We start from the raw sequence: 23,778 nt of genomic DNA on the forward strand, positions 1-23,778 counted from the left end.
CATTCCACTGACTGAGCATGCACAGTTGTAATGGTCTTAGATGAATGCGCGCAAAAGGAACTATGTCCATTGCCGCTACCATCAACCCGATCACCTCCATGCACTGAGCTACGGAAGGAAGAGGAACGGAATGAAGTATCCGACAAGAGTCCAGAAGCTTTGTTATTCTGGCCTCTGTTAGAAAAATCCTCATTTCTGAGGAGTCTATAATTGTTCCCAAGAAGGGAACCCTTGTTGACGGGGATAGAGAACTCTTTTCCACGTTCACTTTCCAGCCGTGAGATCTGAGAAAGGCCAGGACGATGTCCGTGTGAGCCTTTGCTCGAGGGAGGGACGACGCTTGAATCAGAATGTCGTCCAGGTAGGGTACTACTGCAATGCCCCTTGGTCTTAGCACCGCTAGAAGGGACCCTAGTACCTTTGTGAAAATCCTTGGAGCAGTGGCTAATCCGAAAGGAAGCGCCACGAACTGGTAATGTTTGTCCAGGAATGCAAACCTTAGGAACCGATGATGTTCCTTGTGGATAGGAATATGTAGATACGCATCCTTTAAATCCACCGTGGTCATGAATTGACCTTCCTGGATGGAAGGAAGGATAGTTCGAATGGTTTCCATCTTGAACGATGGGACCTTGAGAAATTTGTTTAAGATCTTGAGATCTAGGATTGGTCTGAACGTTCCCTCTTTTTTGGGAACTATGAACAGATTGGAGTAGAACCCCATCCCTTGTTCTCTTAATGGAACAGGATGAATCACTCCCATTTTTAACAGGTCTTCTACACAATGTAAGAACGCCTGTCTTTTTATGTGGTCTGAAGACAACTGAGACCTGTGGAACCTCCCCCTTGGGGGAAGTCCCTTGAATTCCAGAAGATAACCCTGGGAGACTATTTCTAGCGCCCAAGGATCCAGAACATCTCTTGCCCAAGCCTGAGCGAAGAGAGAGAGTCTGCCCCCCACCAGATCCGGTCCCGGATCGGGGGCCAATATTTCATGCTGTCTTGGTAGCAGTGGCAGGTTTCTTGGCCTGCTTTCCCTTGTTCCAGCCTTGCATTGGTCTCCAAGCTGGCTTGGCCTGAGAAGTATTACCCTCTTGCTTAGAGGACGTAGCACCTTGGGCTGGTCCGTTTTTACGAAAGGGACGAAAATTAGGTCTATTTTTTGCCTTGAAAGGCCGATCCTGAGGAAGGGCGTGGCCCTTACCCCCAGTGATATCAGAGATAATCTCTTTCAAGTCAGGACCAAACAGCGTTTTCCCCTTGAAAGGAATGTTTAGTAGCTTGTTCTTGGAAGACGCATCAGCCGACCAAGATTTCAACCAAAGCGCTCTGCGCGCCACAATAGCAAACCCAGAATTCTTAGCCGCTAACTTAGCCAATTGCAAAGAGGCGTCTAGAGTGAAAGAATTAGCCAATTTGAGAGCATTGATTCTGTCCATAATCTCCTCATAAGGAGGAGAGTCACTATCGAGCACCTTAATCAGTTCATCAAACCAGAAATATGCGGCTGTAGTGACAGGGACAATGCATGAAATGGGTTGTAGAAGGTAACCCTGCTGAACAAACATCTTTTTAAGCAAACCTTCTAATTTTTTATCCATAGGATCTTTGAAAGCACAACTATCCTCTATGGGAATAGTGGTGCGTTTGTTTAAAGTAGAAACCGCTCCCTCGACCTTGGGGACTGACTGCCATAAGTCCTTTCTGGGGTCGACCATAGGAAACAATCTTTTAAATATGGGGGGAGGGACGAAAGGAATACCGGGCCTTTCCCATTCTTTATTAACAATGTCCGCCACCCGCTTAGGTATAGGAAAAGCTTCTGGGAGCCCCGGCACCTCTAGGAACTTGTCCATTTTACATAGTTTCTCTGGGATGACCAAATTTTCACAATCATCCAGAGTGGATAATACCTCCTTAAGCAAAATGCGGAGATGTTCCAATTTAAATTTAAATGTAATCACATCAGATTCAGCCTGCTGAGAAATGTTCCCTAAATCAGTAATTTCTCCCTCAGACAAAACCTCCCTGGCCCCCTCAGATTGGGTTAGGGGCCCTTCAGAGATATTAATATCAGCGTCGTCATGCTCTTCAGTAACTAAAACAGAGCAGCCACGCTTACGCTGACAAGGGTTCATTTTGGCTAAAATGTTTTTGACAGAATTATCCATTACAGCCGTTAATTGTTGCATAGTAAGGAGTATTGGCGCGCTAGATGTACTAGGGGCCTCCTGAGTGGGCAAGACTCGTGTAGACGAAGGAGGGAATGATGCAGTACCATGCTTACTCCCCTCACTTGAGGAATCATCTTGGGCATCATTGTCATTATCACATAAATCACATTTATTTAAATGAATAGGAATTCTGGCTTCCCCACATTCAGAACACAGTCTATCTGGTAGTTCAGACATGTTAAACAGGCATAAACTTGATAAGAAAGTACAAAAAACGTTTTAAAATAAAACCGTTACTGTCACTTTAAATTTTAAACTGAACACACTTTATTACTGCAATTGCGAAAAAACATGAAGGAATTGTTCAAAATTCACCAAATTTTCACCACAGTGTCTTAAAGCCTTGAAAATATTGCACACCAATTTTGGAAGCTTTAACCCTTAAAATAACGGAACCGGAGCCGTTTTAAGCTTTAACCCCTTTACAGTCCCTGGTATCTGCTTTGCTGAGACCCAACCAAACCCAAAGGGGAATACGATACCAAATGACGCCTTCAGAAGTCTTTTATAAGTATCAGAGCTCCTCTCACATGCGACTGCATGCCATGCCTCTCAAAAACAAGTGCGCAACACCGGCGCGAAAATGAGACTCTGCCTATGCTTTGGGAAAGCCCCTAAAGAATAAGGTGTCTAAAACAGTGCCTGCCGATATTATTATATCAAAATACCCAGAATAAATGATTCCTCAAGGCTAAATAAGTGTTAATATCAATCGATTTAGCCCAAAAAAAGTCTACAGTCTAAATAAGCCCTTGTGAAGCCCTTATTTACAATCGTAATAAACATGGCTTACCGGATCCCATAGGGAAAATGACAGCTTCCAGCATTACATCGTCTTGTTAGAATGTGTCATACCTCAAGCAGCAAGGGACTGCAAACTGTTCCCCCAACTGAAGTTAATTGCTCTCAACAGTCCTGTGTGGAACAGCCATGGATTTTAGTTACGGTTGCTAAAATCATTTTCCTCATACAAACAGAATTCTTCATCTCTTTTCTGTTTCTGAGTAAATAGTACGTACCAGCACTATTTGAAAATAACAAACTCTTGATTGAATAATGAAAAACTACAGTTAAACACTAAAAAACTCTAAGCCATCTCCGTGGAGATGTTGCCTGTACAACGGCAAAGAGAATGACTGGGGTAGGCGGAGCCTAGGAGGGATCATGTGACCAGCTTTGCTGGGCTCTTTGCCATTTCCTGTTGGGGAAGAGAATATCCCACAAGTAAGGATGACGCCGTGGACCGGACACACCTATGTTGGAGAAAAATAATCCTTTTAATCTCTAAAGAACTCATTACTTCTTGTGTCCTGTAGAGGGAGCAAGAGACTTGCACATCTCTAATACGTATAATTATACAAAAGATTACATTGCGGCAGTGCCCTGCAACTCCTCCCTGATTTGATCATTGCACCTACACCTGTCAGCTGATTTCAACACTCTCAAGATTTTTATTACCAGAAACTTAGTAAAATCATCTCCATAATTCACTCAGTGATGTCGTTAGCTTTTGTGCTGCTCTAGGCCCTGCAGAAAACAACTACAACTCATATTCACCTAATTTATTTCTTACAATTGGAGGCACTTAGGGTTTCCAGGTCTCCTCCACAAAAGTACTCGATCACCTGGGGTCACACAATGGCTCCTCTCCTAGGCTCAACCATAGGTTCCTCTATTAGAGTCTATTGAACCCGCCATATATATCATTCAAATCTGAGCAGTGATTGTATCCCCTTGGCTGCCAGTAAAAAATAAATGAGTTTTTTTTTACCTCTTTAGCTGCCAGTAATACAGAGTTTCTACACCCCCATGGTTTCCAGCAAAACTAAACAGAAAACAATGATTTTACCCTAGTGGCTACACACACAGCAGTAATTTAACATCACCAAGACTGCCAGAGACAAATAAATTTCCTTTATCCCCCACCTTGGCTGCCAGTAAAACACACAATGTCACTTCTTTCTGGGACATATTCAGAATGTCTAGAGGCACAGGGGGATTTACAATGTTTTTGCCACTGAAAGGAATAAAAAAATAATAACAAACAAAACTTTGTTTTGGGAGCTGGGAGGCAATGACAAAAGGCATAAATGTGCAGCCACCAATCAGCAGCTATCTCCCAGTAGTGCATTGTTACAGTTTTCAACAAAGGATACCAAGAGAATAAAGCAAATGAGATAACATGTAAAATGAAACGTCTCTTTAAATTACATGCTGTCTAATTCTCACTTTCATGTCCTTTTAAATACACCCTCATCATCTTCTCTTAAAGAACCTCAACAAATAACTCACTGTAACATGACTATCCAGCTATATACACCACAAAAACGCTAATGTCTCACTTGTAATACACTAATGATTCACCCTGATCCCAAAGTCTTGTATCTATAAATAGCTCCAAAAATAGACATGGAAGTCAAAATTAAAATTTTTATTTTGATGAAGCCTTAAAAACAATCCAGTTTACTTCTGTTATCAAACTGATCTCTTTATCTTTCCTTTGTTAAAACTTAGTTCCATACCATAAGGTAGGCTCAGGAGTGTGCACGTCTCAAGTGCACTATATGTACAACATTGTTACAAACATTGTAGTCAATACTGTTGCCATTAAGTGTTTAAGAGGTGCACACTACTGACCCTCTCTTAGTATTCTTTTAAGAGAAACATATAAGTTCCATGACAGAAGCACAGTTCCAAATCATTTTATCCTTCAATGCATCAAACCTCAGCAATTATGCACCAAACATCTATAAATCGTTAGCCAAACACTTAACACATCAAGCTAAAAACCCTACAAACAACCTCAGGTGAATAAATTGTAATAATAATAATAATAATGTGTCCAGAACTCTCTCACCTTACAACAACCATAAAACAATCTCAACTCATCTCAAATAGTTTTCAAACATTTACTCTACTTATTTCTGCCCAAACATCTACCTCTACTTCTACCTCTACGCACATCAAGTAATCTACCTCCCCAAACATCTAGTCTACTTATACCTCCCCAAACATCTAGTCTACTTATACCTCCCCAAACATCTAGTCTACTTATACCACACCAAACATCTAGTCTACTTATACCACACCAAACATCTAGTCTACTTATACCACACCAAACATCTAGTCTACTTATACCACACCAAACATCTAGTCTACTTATACCACACCAAACATCTAGTCTACTTATACCAAACCAAACATCTAGTCTACTTATACCACACCAAACATCTAGTCTACTTATAACTCACCAAACATCTAGTCTACTTATACCACCCCAAATATCTAGTCTACTTATACCTCCTCGAACATCTCTAGTCTACTTATACCTCCCTAAACATCTAGTCAACTTTTACCTCCCCAAACATCTACTCTACATATACCTCCCCAAACATCTACTCTACATATACCTCCCCAAACATCTACTCTACATATACCTCCCCAAACATCTACTCTACATATACCTCCCCAAACATCTACTCTACATATACCTCCCCAAACATCTACTCTACATATACCTCCCCAAACATCTACTCTACATATACCTCCCCAAACATCTACTCTACAGATACCTCACCAAACATCTACTCTACATATACCTCACCAAACATCTACTCTACATATACCTCACCAAACATCTACTCTACATATACCTCCCCAAACATCTACTCTACATATACCTCCCCAAACATCTACTCTACATATACCTCCCCAAACATCTACTCTACATATACCTCCCCAAACATCTACTCTACATATACCTCCCCAAACATCTACTCTACTTATACCTCCCCAAACATCTATTCCACTTATACCTCCCCAAACATCTAGTCTACTTATACCTCCCCAAACATCTAGTCTACTTATACCTCTCCAAATATCTAGTCTACTTATACCTCCTCAAACATCTAGTCTACTTATACCTAACCAAACATCTAGTCTACTTATACCTTCCTAAACATCGAGACTACTTATACCTCCCCAAACATCTTCTTTTCTTATACCTCCCCGAACATCTAGTCTACTTATACCTCCCCAAACTTCTAGTCTACTTATACCTCCCCAATCATCTTCTTTTCTTATACCTCCCCAAACATTTTGTCTACTTATACCTCCCTAAACATCTACTATACATTTATCTCCCCAAACATCTACTCTACATATACCTCCCCAAACATCTACTTTACATATTCCTCCCTAAACATCTAGTCTACATATACCTCCCCAAACATCTAGTCTACTTATATCTCCCCAAACATCTAGTCTACTTATACCTCCCCAAACATCTAGTCTACTTATACCTCCCCAAACATCTAGTCTGCTTATACCTCCCCAAACATCTTCTTTTCTTATACCTCCCCAAACATCTAGTCTACTTATACCTCCCCAAACATCTAGTCCACTTATACCTTCCTAAACATCTAGTCTACTTATACCTCCCCAAACATTTAGTCTACTTATACCTCCCCAAACATCTAGTCTACTTATACCTCCCCAAACATTTAGTCTACTTATACCTCCCCAAACATCTAGTCTATTTATACCTCCCCAAACATCTAGTCTACTTATACCACCCCAAATATCTAGTCTACTTATACCTCCTCGAACATCTAGTCTACTTATACCTCCTCGAACATCTAGTCTACTTATACCTCCCTAAACATCTAGTCTACTTATACCTCACCTAACATATATTCTACATATACCTCCCCAAACATCTACTCTACATATACCTCCCCGAACATCTACTCTACGTATACCTCCCCAAACATCTACTCTACATATACCTCCCCAAACATCTACTCTACTTATACCTCCCCAAACATCTACTCTACTTATACCTCCCCAAACATCTACTCTACTTATACCTCCCCAAACATCTAGTCTACTTATACCTCCCTAAACATCTAGTCTACTTATACCACCCCTAACATCTACTCTACACATACCTCCCCAAACATCTACTCTACACATACCTCCCCAAACATCTACTCTACACATACCTCCCCAAACATCTACTCTACACATACCTCCCCAAACATCTACTCTACACATACCTCCCCAAACATCTACTCTACTTATACCTCCCAAAACATCTACTCTACTTATACCTCCCCAATCATCTTCTTTTCTTATACCTCCCCAAACATCTAGTCTACTTATACCTCCTCAAACATCTTCTTTTCTTATACCTCCCCAAACATCTAGTCTACTTATACCTCCCCAAACATTTAGTCTACTTATACCTCCCCAAACATTTAGTCTACTTATACCTCCCCAAACATTTAGTCTACTTATACCTCCCCAACCATCTTCTTTTCTTATACCTCCCAAACATCTAGTCTACTTATACCTCCCCAAACATCTAGTCTGCTTATACCTCTCCAACCATCTTCTTTTCTTATACCTCCCCAAACATCTAGTCTACTTATACTTCCCCAAACATCTAGCCTACTTATACCTCCCCAAACATCATCTTTCTTATACCTCCTCAAGCATCTACTCTACTTATACCTCCTCAACCATCTACTCTACTTATACCTCCACAAACATCTACTCTACTTATACCTCCCCAACCATCTTCTTTTCTTATACCTCCCCAAACATCAAGTCTACTTATACCTCCCCAAACATCTAGTCTACTTATACCTCCCCAAACATCTAGTCTACTTATACCTTCCCAAACATCTAGTCTACTTATACCTCCCCAATCATCTTCTTTTCTTATACCTCCCCAAACATCTACTCTACTTATACCTCCCCAACCATCTACTCTATTTATACCTCCCCAAACATCTTCTTTTCTTATACCTCCCCAAACATCTAGTCTACTTATACCTCCCCAAACATCTACTCTACTTATACCTCCCCAAACATTTAGTCTACTTATACCTCCCCAAACATTTAGTCTACTTATACCTCCCCAACCATCTTCTTTTCTTATACCTCCCAAACATCTAGTCTACTTATACCTCCCCAAACATCTAGTCTGCTTATACCTCTCCAACCATCTTCTTTTCTTATACCTCCCCAAACATCTAGTCTACTTATACCTCCCCAAACATCTAGCCTACTTATACCTCCCCAAACATCATCTTTCTTATACCTCCTCAAGCATCTACTCTACTTATACCTCCTCAACCATCTACTCTACTTATACCTCCACAAACATCTACCCTACTTATACCTCCCCAAACATCTAGTCTTCTTATACCTCCCCAAACATCTACTCTACTTATACCTCCCCAACCATCTTCTTTTCTTATACCTCCCCAAACATCTAGTCTACTTATACCTCCCCAAACATCTAGTTTACTTATACCTCCCCAAACATCTAGTCTACTTATACCTCCCCAAACATCTAGTCTACTTATACCTCCCCAAACATCTAGTCTACTTATACCTCCCCAAACATCTAGTCTACTTATACCTCCCCAAACATCTTCTTTTCTTATACCTCCCCAAACATCTAGTCTACTTATACCTCCTTAACTATCTACTCTACTTATACCTCCCCAACCATCTACTCTACTTATACCTCCCCAACCATCTACTCTACTTATACCTCCCCAAACATCTAGTCTACTTATACCTCCCCAAATATCTAGTCTACTTATACCTCCCCAAACATCTAGTCTACTTATACCTCCCCAAACATCTAGTCTACTTATACCTCCCCAAACATCTAGTCTACTTATACCTCCCCAAACATCTAGTCTACTTATACCTCCCCAACCATCTACTCTACTTATACCTCCCCAACCATCTACTCTACTTATACCTCCCCAAACATCTAGTCTACTTATACCTCCCCAAATATCTAGTCTACTTATACCTCCCCAAACATCTAGTCTACTTATACCTCCCCAAACATCTAGTCTACTTATACCTCCCCAAACATCTAGTCTACTTATACCTCCCCAATCATCTTCTTTTCTTATACCTCCCCAAACATCTACTCTACTTATACCTCCTTAACTATCTACTCTACTTATACCTCCCCAACCATCTACTCTACTTATACCTCCCCAACCATCTACTCTACTTATACCTCCCCAAACATCTTCTTTTCTTATACCTCCCCAAACATCTAGTCTACTTATACCTCCCCAAACATCTACTCTACTTATACCTCCCCAAACATTTAGTCTACTTATACCTCCCCAAACATTTAGTCTACTTATACCTCCCCAACCATCTTCTTTTCTTATACCTCCCAAACATCTAGTCTACTTATACCTCCCCAAACATCTAGTCTGCTTATACCTCTCCAACCATCTTCTTTTCTTATACCTCCCCAAACATCTAGTCTACTTATACCTCCCCAAACATCTAGCCTACTTATAACTCCCCAAACATCATCTTTCTTATACCTCCTCAAGCATCTACTCTACTTATACCTCCTCAAGCATCTACTCTACTTATACCTCCACAAACATCTACTCTACTTATACCTCCCCAAACATCTAGTCTTCTTATACCTCCCCAAACATCTACTCTACTTATACCTCCCCAACCATCTTCTTTTCTTATACCTCCCCAAACATCTAGTCTACTTATACCTCCCCAAACATCTAGTTTACTTATACCTCCCCAAACATCTAGTCTACTTATACCTCCCCAAACATCTAGTCTACTTATACCTCCCCAAACATCTAGTCTACTTATACCTCCCCAAACATCTTCTTTTCTTATACCTCCCCAAACATCTAGTCTACTTATACCTCCTTAACTATCTTCTTTTCTTATATCTCCTCAAGCATCTACTCTACTTATACCTCCCCAACCATCTACTCTACTTATACCTCCCCAACCATCTACTCTACTTATACCTCCCCAAACATCTAGTCTACTTATACCTCCCCAAATATCTAGTCTACTTATACCTCCCCAAACATCTAGTCTACTTATACTTTCCCAACCATCTTCTTTTCTTATACCTCCCCAAACATCTAGTCTACTTATACCTCCCCAAACATCTAGTCTACTTATACCTCCCCAATCATCTTCTTTTCTTATACCTCCCCAAACATCTACTCTACTTATACCTCCTTAACTATCTACTCTACTTATACCTCCCCAACCATCTACTCTACTTATACCTCCCCAACCATCTACTCTACTTATACCTCCCCAACCATCTACTCTACTTATACCTCCCCAAACATCTAGTCTACTTATACCTCCCCAAATATCTAGTCTACTGATACCTCCCCAAACATCTAGTTTACTTAAACCTCCCCAATCATCTTTTTTTCTTATAGCTCCCCAAACATCTAGTCTACTTATACCTCTCCAAACATCTAGTCTACTTATACCTCCCCAAACATCTAGTCTACTTATACCTCCCCAAACATCTAGTCTACTTATACCTCCCCAAACATCTAGTCTACTTATACCTCCCCAAACATCTAGTCTACTTATACCACCCCAAATATCTAGTCAACTTATACCTCCTTGAACATCTAGTCTACGTATATCTCCCTAAACATCTAGTCTACTTATACCTCCCCTAACATATACTCTACATATACCTCCCCAAACATCTACTCTACATATACCTCCCCAAACATCTACTCTACATATACCTCCCCAAATATCTACTCTACATATACCTCCCCAAATATCTACTCTACATATACCTCCCCAAATATCTACTCTACATATACCTCCCCAAATATCTACTCTACATATACCTCCCCAAACATCTACTCTACGTATACCTCCCCAAACATCTACTCTACTTATACCTCCCCAAACATCTACTCTACTTATACCTCCTCAACCATCTTCTTTTCTTATACCTCCCCAAACATCTGGTCTACTTATACCTCCCCAAACATCTACTCTACTTATACCTCCCCAAACATTTAGTCTACTTATACCTCCCCAACCATCTTCTTTTCTTATACCTCCCCAAACATATAGTCTACTTATACCTCTCCAACCATCTTCTTTTCTTATACCTCCCCAAACATCTGGTCTACTTATACCTCCCCAAACATCTACTCTACGTATACCTCCCCAAACATCTACTCTACTTATACCTCCCCAAACATCTAGTCTACTTATACCTCCCCAAACATCTTCTTTTCTTATACCTCCCCAAACATCTGGTCTACTTATACCTCCCCAAACATCTACTCTACTTATACCTCCCCAAACATTTAGTCTACTTATACCTCCCCAACCATCTTCTTTTCTTATACCTCCCCAAACATATAGTCTACTTATACCTCTCCAACCATCTTCTTTTCTTATACCTCCCCAAACATCTAGCCTACTTATACCTCCCCAAACATCTTCTTTTCTTATATCTCCTCAAGCATCTACTCTACTTATACCTCCTCAACCATCTACTCTACTTATACCTCCACAAACATCTACTCTACTTATACCTCCCGAAAAATCTAGTCTACTTATACCTCCTCAACCATCTTCTTTTCTTATACCTCCCCAATCTAGTCTACGTATACCTCCCCAAACATCTAGTCTACTTATACCTCCCCAAACATCTTCTTTTCTTATACCTCCCCAATCTAGTCTACTTATACCTCCCCAAACATCTAGTCTACTTATACCTCCCCAAACATCTTTTCTTATACCTCCCCAAACATCTACTCTACTTATACCTCCTCAATCATCTACTCTATGTATACCTCCCCAACTATCTACTCTACTTATACCTCCCTAAACATCTAGTCTACTTATACCTCCCCAAATATGTAGTCTACTTATATCTCCCCAAACAAATAGTCTCTTTATACCTCCCCAAACATGTTAGTCCCTTTATACCTCCCCAAAAATCTATTCTACTTATATCTCCCCAAACATCTACTCTACTTATACCTCCCCAAACATCTACTCTACTTATACCTCCCCAAACAACTACTCTACTTATATCTACACAAACATCTACTCTACTTATACCTCCCTAACATCTAGTCTACTTATATCTCCCCTAACATCTACTATACTTATACCTCCCCAAACATCTACTCTACTTATATCTCCCCAAACATCTAGTCTACTTATATCTCTCCAAATATCTAGTCTACTTATACCTCCCCAAACATCTACTCTACATATACCTCCCCAAACATCTACTCTACATTTACCTCCCCAAACATCTAGTCTACTTATACCTCCCCAAACATCTACTCTACTTATATCTCCCCAAACATCTACTCTACTTATATCTCCCAAAACATCTACTCTACTTATAGATCCCCAAACATCTAGTTTACTTATATCTCCCCAAACATCTACTCTACTTATACCTAGACAAACATCTACTCTACTTATACCTAGCCAAACATCTAGTCTACTTATACCTCCCCGCACATCTAGTCTCTTTATACCTCCTCAACATCTATTTTTTTTATCTCCCCAAACATCTACTCTACTTATATCTCCCCAAACATCTACTCTACATATACCTCCCAAACCATCTACTCTCTTTATATCTCCCTAAACTTAAATGTTTTTTTTTTTTAAATCTGATTATTTTTTTTTTAAAATAAAATGTTTTTTGAGGAAGTCTATCTAAAGATAGTTTCCATTTAAAATACATTCGCCTAGATTACGAGTTTGAGTTTTGTCGGTAAAGACCTGCTAACGAGCCTTTTTTTTCCAGCGCTCCCTTAAGACAATGCTGGTATTACAAGTTGTCTGAATGGCTGCGTTAGCCTCAGAAAAGGGAGCGTTGAGACAAATTTAGCTCCACTTCAACTCTCAATACCAGCGTTGCCTACGGTAGGGGTAAGCTGGAAAAACGTGCTCGTGCACGATTTCCCCATAGGAAACAATAGGGCTGAGCTGGCTGTAAAAAAACCTAACACCTGCAAAAAAGCAGCGTCCAGCTTCTAACGCAGCCCCATTGGGAAAATACTTTCTAAGTCTACACCTAACACCCTAACATGAACCCCCGAGTCTAAACACCCCTAACCTTACACTTATTAACCCCTAATCTGCCGCCCCCACTATCACCGACACCTGCATTTAATTATTAACCCCTATTCTGCAGCTCCGGACACCACCACAACCTACATTATCCCTATGAACCCCTAATCTGGTGTCCCTAACATCGCCAACACCTATATTATATTTATTACCCCCTAATCCGCCCACACCCAACGTCGCCGACACCTACCTACACTTATTAACCCCTAATCTGCCGACCGGACATCGCCGCCACTATAATAAATGTATTAACCCCTAAACTGCCGCACTCCTCCCTCGCAAGCACTATAATAAATTGTATTAACCCCTAATCTGCCCTCCCTAACATCTCCGCCACCTACCTTCAATTATTAACCCCTAATCTCCCGACCCCAACGTCGCCGCTACTATAATAAATTTATGAACCCCTAAACCTAAGTCTAACCCTAACCCTAACACCCCCCTAACATAAATATAATTTAAATTAAACTAAATAAATTTACTATAATGAAAAAAATTATTCCTATTTAAAACTAAATACTTACCTATAAAATAAACCCTAATATAACTACAATATAACTAATAGTTACATTGTAGCTATTTTAGGATTTATATTTATTTTACAGGCAACTTTGTATTTATTTTAACTAGGTACAATAGCTATTAAATAGTTATTAACTATTTAATAGCTACCTAGTTAAAATAATTACAAAATTACCTGTAAAAAAAATTCTAACCTAAATTACAAATACACCTAACCTGCAGATTAGGGGTTAATAAGTGTAGGTAGGTGGCGGCAGATTAGGGGTTAATAAATATAATATAGGTGTCGGCGATGTTAGGGGCAGCAGATTAGGGGTTCATAGGGATAATGTAGGTGGCGGCGATGTCCGGTTGGAAGATTAGGGGTTAAAAATTTATATTATAGGGTTTGCAATGTGGGGGGGCCTCGGTTTAGGGGTCCCTAGGTAGTTTATGGGTGTTAGTGTACTTTGTAGCACTGTAGTTAAGAGCTTTATGTTCCAGCCCATAAAGCTCTTAACTACTGACTTTTTTTTGCGGTTGGAGTCTTGTCGGTAGAGGCCGTACCGCTCACTTCTTCCAAGACTCGTAATACCAGCGTTAGGCAAATCCCATAGGAAAGATAGGATACACAATTGACGTAAGGGGATTTGCGGTAGCCTCGAGTCGCGGAAAGAAAGTGAGCGGTAGACCCTTTCTTGCCTGACGCGTAATACCAGCGTTAGATAAAAAGCAGCGTTAGGACCCCTTAACGCTGCTTTTTAAGGCTAACGCAGAACTCGTAATCTCGCCGATTATAATCTAAAGGTTATTCATCCTGAAATATAGATTAGTAATTTTCAGATTTCAGATTTACTTCTATTAGCAAATTAGCTTAATTCTCTTTGTATCGTTTGTTGAAGGAGAGCAATGTTCTACAGGGCCTAGCTGAATACATTGGGTAAGACAGTGACAAGCAGCTAGCTCACAGTAGTGCATTGCTTCTGAGCCTACCTAAGTATGCTTTTCAACAATGGACACCAAGAGAACAAAGCAAATTAGATAAGATAAATAAATTAGATGGTTGTTATAAAATTGCATGTTCTTTCTGAATCATTTTGACTTTACCTTCCCTTTAATGTCATTGCTCTCCTGCAAATCTATGTACACAATCAACCCCATACTAAGTATCAAGAAGCTCACTGTATAGAAGATTGTTTGGAGTTGAATAGATCTGCACAAGGAGCTAAGTGTGAGGAGGAAGGGGCAAGCATTAAATATCAAATATAATGTTATTGTTTTAGTTAAATAGGCTATTTAAATTGTAATTTTTAAGGTAATCATTTTTCTCCTTCCAATAAAGTACAGGTGAAAAGTTGATACAATTTGAATGATTATTATCATAGTTTAGCTCCCATTAATTTCATTTATTTCAATGACTTATCTATGAATATCTAATAATATAACCAAATCAGTAATGGTCAAATATAACTGGACAAATAATCTGAAAAGTTATTTTAAAAATGAAAACCATGATTTAAATCCGTCTTATTGACTAGTGGTTTAAAGTCATTTAAATCATAAATTAAATCAATTTGATTTAAATCAAGTCCTGTATAAAATGTTTAAAGGGACATAAAACCTAAAATATTTCTCTTTCATGATTCAGACAAAACATAGTTTTAAACAACTTCACAACAAACAAATTTGATGTGTTTCATTCTCTTGGTATCCTTTGTTGAAGGAGCGACAATGCACTCCTGGGAGCTAGCTGAGCACACAGGGTGAGCCAATGACATGAGACATATAAGTGCAGCCACCAATCAGAAGCTAGCTCCCGGTAGTTGCTGCTTCTTACATAGGTATGCTTTGCAGCAAAGGATACCAAGAGAATGAAGCAAATTAGATAACATGCTGTAAAGACCCCATTTCATCTCTGTCACAAAAGTACCTGATCACTAATACCAGCGTCTTAGAAAAGGACCCCAATCCAATGATTTTATACAGTAATAATGCCTATACATTCCCTTTTAATCAAACATTTCTTAAGGCCTTCTATATTGTCCATTTATTTCATATAGATGTTTGTATTTAAATTTATTTAAAGATATTTAAAAATAAAATACGAAGTCTGTTAAAAAAAAGCACTATTTAAAGATATTTTTAACCAACTCTGCACTAGTCAATTCCAGTATAAAGTTGTTAACACAAGGAAAAAAATTACAGCCAGATTCTTTTTTTTTCTGTGAACTCGGTCAACTCTGGTTTCGTTTTTTAAACAAATCATATTTCTGATATAAGACCAGACTAACCTGTCTCTATGAGATTTTGTGTTTGACATTTTTTTTTCAGCCAACTTTATTTAAAAAAAAAATTCCACAAGATTTGCAGATCTTACCTTTGGCATTTTAGCATATTTTCCTGTCCGAGTGTCTCTTATTAGACTGATATCCAGTATATCTACTTCCTGCAGGAGAGAGAGAAAGAAAGATTGCTACAAAACATTTCTGCCAAACTCCCATAAACAATAAAGGCTTTTTATATGGTGCACAGTTTCTGTTTTTAGATTAAATTGTTTTTTTATGTGCTAAGGAAAAAAAAATTGAAAGGAATAACCAAAATCTTACAATTTGTTAACAAATTATTCTTACAGTAATGATTTATTTGTAAAGAGAAAGCGCAGGTACATGAGCAGAGGGTGTACATTCATAAACACTTGTAAGGTACCCGAGGCCCGCATTATAAAGGTGAAATTATGTTCCAAATTCATTGCGCCTTTATTTTCCAGCATTTTGTTAGTGGACGTTACTGTCTTTAGCATTTATAGTTGTATTAGGTGCCCATACATATCTTGAAGAATTCATAAATACTGCCCCAGCAAATGATGATTGCGTTTTGCTATTTCAAGCTGATACTGTTGCCTCAATTTTTTATTATATCAATTGATCTTTTTTGAAGTTCTTTTTTGTGCATACATTAGTATGGACTAGTTTATGTTAAGGTTTTCAAGGCCTTTCCATATTGTCTTATTCTTCACAGTTAATCTCCTTCTATGCGCTGAGACATGAGCAGTTACGAGATACTGTAGATGCGTCGCCACTGATTATAATAGAGATTGACTTGCAACATATGAATGTGACAAGGTGAGGGTACAAATCTTTTACAAATTCAGCAATTTTTAGGTTGCAGTGTCATGCCGAGATTTTTCCATGAGATATTAGATTTATCAATGGGTTTTATTAAATATTAGCCAATGATACTTATTCATAGTAATAAAAGAAAAAAAGAGACGTAAAACAGACTAAACTAAACAAAGGAATACAGAAGGAGACAAACTCTGATCCCAAGAACTTAGAATCTACAGAATTTTGCTGCAACTTCTTCATGTAAAACCTTTAGAGTGTAAGCTCACGAGTCCACCTGTCTTGTTGATAATTTTATGTAAAGATGGTTTACAGCTTACAGTGACACAAGGGAAGGGCCCTCTACCCTTATGATTTATGTATTTTGATTATTGTACGCCATAACTGTATACTTAAAAGGACAGTAAATCACCAGCCCTAAAAATAAAGGTTATCTTCATTCACGAGTTTTGAAAAAAATTGTAGACGGTACAAAAAATGTGTTGCAAGCTCACCCGTGTTCTCTTTTTTTAAATCCGTCCCTGACTAGCTGGTCCGTGTATCGGAAGATACAAAATATCCTTTATTCATGTTTAAAAACTCTGCAGACACACCATCTTGTACAGAGACCAACTGATGTGTTTCATGCCTCTGATTGGCGCTTTCGCAAAGAGAGGTCTCTGTATGAGATGGTGCGTGTGCAGAGTTTTAAAACATGGAAGAATAAAGGATATTTTTATCATATTTTCGTTTGCCTGTATGCCTTATTCTGAATACCGCTAAGAGGGAGGTCCAGACCGGAGGTTTGTCTTTCTTCGTATTTGTGTAGAAGGTACCTTTATTTCGCTGTGGCTTCACTGCTATCTGTGCCGTATGGCGACGTCACCTCATTTAAAAAAAAAAGACTTTTACTGTGGGCAGCCGGAGTCTCTTAGGTTAGCAGTGAAGCCGCGGCAAAATAAAGGTTTTGAGGCCAATTTAACAAAGGTCTTGCGGACCTGAACCGACAGTGCGGATCAGGTCCGCAAGACCTCGCTGAATGCAGAGAGCAACACGCTCTCCGTATTCAGCATTGCGCCAGCAGCTCACAAGAGCTGCTGGTGCAACGCCGCCCCCTGCAGACTCAGGGAGGTGTCAATCAACCCGATCGTACTCGATCGGGTTGAATTGCGACAATTCCTGTCCACCGGATTAGAGTCTTTAGACCGCTGCTTCATAACGGCTGTTTCTGTCGAGTCTGAAGACACGCCAGAAACACGTCCCTTGAAGCTCCATTCAGAGCTTGATAGATAGGCCTCATGGTCTACACCGGCTTTTTTTTTTAAACTCATGAATGAAGGTTCAGCCTTTATTTGTAATGCTGGTAAATCCTAGCCTTTCTGAAACACTAGGATTTACCATCACTTTAGTGTTACAGCCCTGCGTAATATGCTGATGCTTTATAAATAAACAATAATAATAAACTAAGTCTAATTTATAAAGTGATCTCTGAGAAAATAAAGAACAAGATTATCATTTACTGTAGCCGCAGAATTAGCCAATCATCACATTTTATTTCCTGCTCTGACTGTAATATTATACTTTTCTGATGAAATTGCTGGGCAGGGATTTTATCAAATGATCGTGTCTGCGATAAGTTTTATTGTACCCTAGATTTCAAGCAATTCCTGTTACCAATGACAAAGCTTTATTCACTACAAATAGCAGAACAAACTCAGTAGGATTTATGTCTGGGAATATCATGGCACCATCTAGAGATAGGCGTCTTAAGCCTTTTTGTTATTATATTGGTGCAGCAGGAACTGGTTGGCAGGTACATTGTCTATAAATCGTATTCAGCAATCAGTACAGACATCTGTGACACCAGCTTGTCACCGAGCTCGTTGTTAAAAGGGCAGTAAATAATATGAGATTTTAAAGGGATACAAAACCCAATTTTTTTTTCTTTCATGAATTGGATAGAGCGGCAATTTAAAGCAACTTTCTAATTTACTCCTATTATCAATTTTTCTTTGTTCTCTTGGCATCTTTATTTGAAAAAGCAGAGATGTAAGCCTACGAGACAGCCCATTTTTAGCCACCAATCAACAAGCGCTATCCAGGGAGCTGATCCAAAAATGGGCCGACTCCTAAGCTTTTATTCCTGCTTTTTCAAATAAAGATACCAAGAGAACGAAGAAAAATTGCTAATAGGAGTAAATTAGAAAGTTGCTTAAAATTGCAAGTTCTATTCGAAGCATGAAAGGAAAAAAAAATAGGTTTAGTGTCCCTTTAATATTAAATTTATAGTTTTGTGTAGTATAACAATTTTGCAATAGTTTCCTTATTTATTTTGCCCTTTTTTGTGTTATTGGAACGTCCTAACAGCAGGAAGGGGTTAAACAAGACAACAGTAAGGTCTTTTAATTAAAAAAAACCAAAACATTATTTAACAGCTTTGTAGCAACGAGTGTCATTTAATGTTATGTTAAATCCGGATTATTATTTTTTTTATAGAAAATGCAAACATTAAAGTGAAGGTCAATTTTGACGAATTAGTGCCCGGTTTTTAATAATCCTAATCAAAACAAGGGCACTTTAATTCATCAAAATTGACATTTCAAGCGTTTTCTTCAAAAACTTACCTTTCAATCCTGAAAGCTGCTCCATCGATTCCCCCGGCCGTCGGAAGCCTCTGCTTACCTCAGAAATGACGAATTCCGGCTTCCTCCAATCACGGCGTTCCCCCTGGGGGGATCATGGCCTGAGGGAACGCCGTGATTGGATGAAGCCTGACTCTTCATTTTGGACCAGCGAAGTGGGCTTGCGACTGGCGGAGGAAGTGCTGCAGCGACTCTCAGGATTAAAAGGTACGTTTTTGAAGAAAACGCTTGAAATGTCAATTTTGATTAAAGTGCCCTTGTTTTTAATAGGATTATTAAAAATCAGGCCATAATTTGTCAAAATTGACCTTCACTTTAACCTCGAAGCTGCTAGAGTGAGAGATGCAACCAATTGCATAGAAATATTTTGTAACCGCCTGTGGTATCCAATGAGAAGAGTTATATGTTAATTTACAATTTACTGGCAAAGCTAATTAATAATATTTCCTTTCGATAACCTTTGGATTTTTAGATCAGTATCTGTGCACATTCTGCTTTATAGTAGTGTCTATTACATACAGTTATATGAAAATTGGTGTATACTGTCCCTTTAAACACAACGTTTTTTTAAGTGTGAACATTTCATTAAAGGGACACAAAAATAATAATTAAAGAAAATGGCAGCGGAAGTTAATTGGAAAGCTTAAATTTTTCCAATGTCCCTTTAAATCAGTATGAACTGCTGCTAAGGCTAACAGGTTTAACCACACCTGTTTTATAAATCTGAGTTCATTGGCCCTTTAAACAATAGACACAAACCATACTGTGCCCACAGGACCAATGACCCTTGGAATGTGACGCAAGAGCAGAGCTAAACTCAGGATTGTCAGATTGCTCTTGGCAAAATGTCCGAGGTATTTGCAGAACGTTTCAGATTTCAATCAGGCGCATTGTTGTTACATAACTTCTCAATGAGTCAATCAAACCTGCAGAGTACAGGGACTTAACCAGCAGAAATAAAATGATCTAATGTGTTTAGATGCTGTGATCAACCCCTGCAAACGGTTCTGCTTCAGTTCAGAGAAGCACTAGCTAGCTGAAGAACACCTGGTGAGCCAATGACAAGAGGCTTATATGTGCCACCAATCAGCAGCTAGTTCCCAGTAGTACATTGCTGCTCCTAAACCTACCTAGGTATAAATTTCAACAAAGGATAGAAAAAAACAAAGTAAATTAGATTACAGCTGTAAACTGAGAAGTTTCCTACAAATAATGACTCTCTCTCTCGTGCGTATATACTTGTCTAGACCTGTTGCTTACATTCAACAGCTTAAAACTTTTCAAGATGTAGAAATAATGGTTGTGTTAGAATTTGATTATTATTGGAATTACATATTTTATTGCTACATGAAAGCTACGGCTCTATTACAGCGCTAACTGTACTTAATGGTCCTGTAACAGATCTATTAGAGAGCTAACTGTACTTAATGGTCCTGTAACAGATCTATTACAGAGCTAACTGTACTTAATGGTCCTGTAACAGATCTATTAGAGAGCTAACTGTACTTAATGGTCCTGTAACAGATCTATTATAGCGCTAACTGTACTTAATGGTCCTGTAACAGATCTATTAGAGAGCTAACTGTACTTAATGGTCCTGTAACAGATCTATTACAGAGCTAACTGTACTTAATGGTCCTGTAACAGATCTATTAGAGAGCTAACTGTACTTAATGGTCCTGTAACAGATCTATTACACTCCGAACGGTACTTAATGGTCCTGTAACAGATCTATTACAGTACTAACTGTACTTAATGGTCCTGTAGCAGATCTATTACAGAGCTAACTGTACTTAATGGTCCTGTAACAGATCTATTACAGCGCTAACTGTACTTAATGGTCCTGTAACAGATCTATTACAGCGCTAACTGTACTTAATGGTCCTGTAACAGATCTATTACAGCGCTAACTGTACTTAATGGTCCTGTAACAGATCTATTACAGCGCTAACTGTACTTAATGGTCCTGTAACAGATCTATTACAGCGCTAACTGTACTTAATGGTCCTGTAACAGATCTATTACAGCGCTAACTGTACTTAATGGTCCTGTAACAGATCTATTACAGAGCTAACTGTACTTAATGATCCTTTAACAGATCTATTACAGCGCTAACTGTACTTAATGGTCCTGTAACAGATCTATTACAGCTCTAACTGTACTTAATGGTCCTGTAACAGATCTATTACAGCACTAACTGTACTTAATGGTCCTGTAACAGATCTATTACAGCGCTAACTGTACTTAATGGTCCTGTAACAGATCTATTACAGCGCTAACTGTACTTAATGGTCCTGTAACAGATCTATTACAGCGCTAACTGTACTTAATGGTCCTGTAACAGATCTATTACAGCACTAACTGTACTTAATGGTCCTGTAACAGATCTATTACAGCGCTAACTGTACTTAATGGTCCTGTAACAGATCTATTACAGCGCTAACTGTACTTAATGGTCCTGTAACAGATCTCTTACAGCGCTAACTGTACTTAATGGTCCTGTAACAGATCTATTACAGCGCTAACTGTACTTAATGGTCCTGTAACAGATCTATTACAGCGCTAACTGTACTTAATGGTCCTGTAACAGATCTATTACAGCGCTAACTGTACTTAATGGTCCTGTAACAGATCTATTACAGCGCTAACTGTACTTAATGGTCCTGTAACAGATCTATTACAGCGCTAACTGTACTTAATGGTCCTGTAACAGATCTATTACAGAGCTAACTGTACTTAATGGTCCTGTAAGAGATCTATTACAGCGCTAACTGTACTTAATGGTCCTGTAACAGATCTATTACAGCGCTAACTGTACTTAATGGTCCTGTAACAGATCTATTACAGCGCTAACTGTACTTAATGGTCCTGTAACAGATCTATTACAGCACTAACTGTACTTAATGGTCCTGTAACAGATCTATTACAGCACTAACTGTACTTAATGGTCCTGTAACAGATCTATTACAGCGCTAACTGTACTTAATGGTCCTGTAGCAGATCTATGACAGCGCTAACTGTACTTAATGGTCCTGTAACAGATCTATGACAGCGCTAACTGTACTTAATGGTCCTGTAACAGATCTATTACAGCGCTAACTGTACTTAATGGTCCTGTAAAAGATCTATGACAGCGCTAACTGTACTTAATGGTCCTGTAACAGATCTATTAGAGAGCTAACTGTACTTAATGGTCCTGTAACAGATCTATGACAGCGCTAACTGTACTTAATGGTCCTGTAACAGATCTATGACAGCGCTAACTGTACTTAATGGTCCTGTAACAGATCTATTACAGCGCTAACTGTACTTAATGGTCCTGTAACAGATCTATGACAGCGCTAACTGTACTTAATGGTCCTGTAACAGATCTATGACAGCGCTAACTGTACTTAATGGTCCTGTAACAGATCTATTACAGCGCTAACTGTACTTAATGGTCCTGTAACAGATCTATTACAGCGCTAACTGTACTTAATGGTCCTGTAACAGATCTATGACAGCGCTAACTGTACTTAATGGTCCTGTAACAGATCTATTACAGTGCTAACTGTACTTAATGGTCCTGTAACAGATCTATGACAGCGCTAACTGTACTTAATGGTCCTGTAACAGATCTATGACAGCGCTAACTGTACTTTTTTTTTTTTTTTAAATCTTTATTTATGACAATAGATAAAAGACATATGTTAATGCAGATTAACAATTAGACAATGATGGCCAAAATAATGATATTACATCTTGCTTACGAAAATCTGGATAGCAGGAATAACAGTCACATTTGTATACATCCATCCTAGCCTAACTATCAAGGTTGATAATCCATCTGCCTGTTTAAGCGTTTTTATAGTCTGTCACTACACCCATTTATACAGAACAATAAAACAATAAAAAAACAAAAAAAAAACAAAAAAAAAGTGTATCAACCCCCGCTACCCCCAACCCCCCCCCCCCCCCCGTCCACCTCACTCGCTCCCGTCCACCCAATGTTCAGGGAAATGACCAGCATAGATATATACTTGAACATATACAGAATTACAGAACGGTTTGATCAATTTTTTTGGACAAGCTATTGGCATTGAAGTAATAAAATTCTCCCATTTCCTAAGAAACAGGGGCAAATAATCTTCATACGGATATGCCATATTAAATTGCTCCGTCGTATATTGTGTAATTAATGCATTTTTAAAATGGGCAAACTTGGGTGCTGAAGATGCTTTCCAATGCTTCAGTATAAGATTACGTCCACATAATATTATAGTGTTTATAAGCTTGTAGTTTTTCGCAACACCTAAAAAATTAACCAGAAAAAAGATCTCCATTGGATCTAATTGATGA

At 38.8% G+C, this 23,778-nt stretch overlaps 1 protein-coding gene across 1 annotated transcript in view; it reads right to left on the minus strand.

The window, feature by feature from the left end:
• PLCB3 (phospholipase C beta 3) overlaps positions 1-23,778 on the minus strand; it is a gene marked incomplete in the record, with an annotated part of 460,897 nt that overhangs the window by 256,493 nt on the left and 180,626 nt on the right. The window contains 1 exon segment of the mRNA XM_053720071.1: positions 16,075-16,143. Within this exon segment, the coding sequence (XP_053576046.1) occupies positions 16,075-16,143 (69 nt within the window).

The sequence above is a fragment of the Bombina bombina genome, chromosome 7 (genome assembly GCF_027579735.1).
Source record: "Bombina bombina isolate aBomBom1 chromosome 7, aBomBom1.pri, whole genome shotgun sequence".
NCBI classification, from domain to species: domain Eukaryota; kingdom Metazoa; phylum Chordata; class Amphibia; order Anura; family Bombinatoridae; genus Bombina; species Bombina bombina.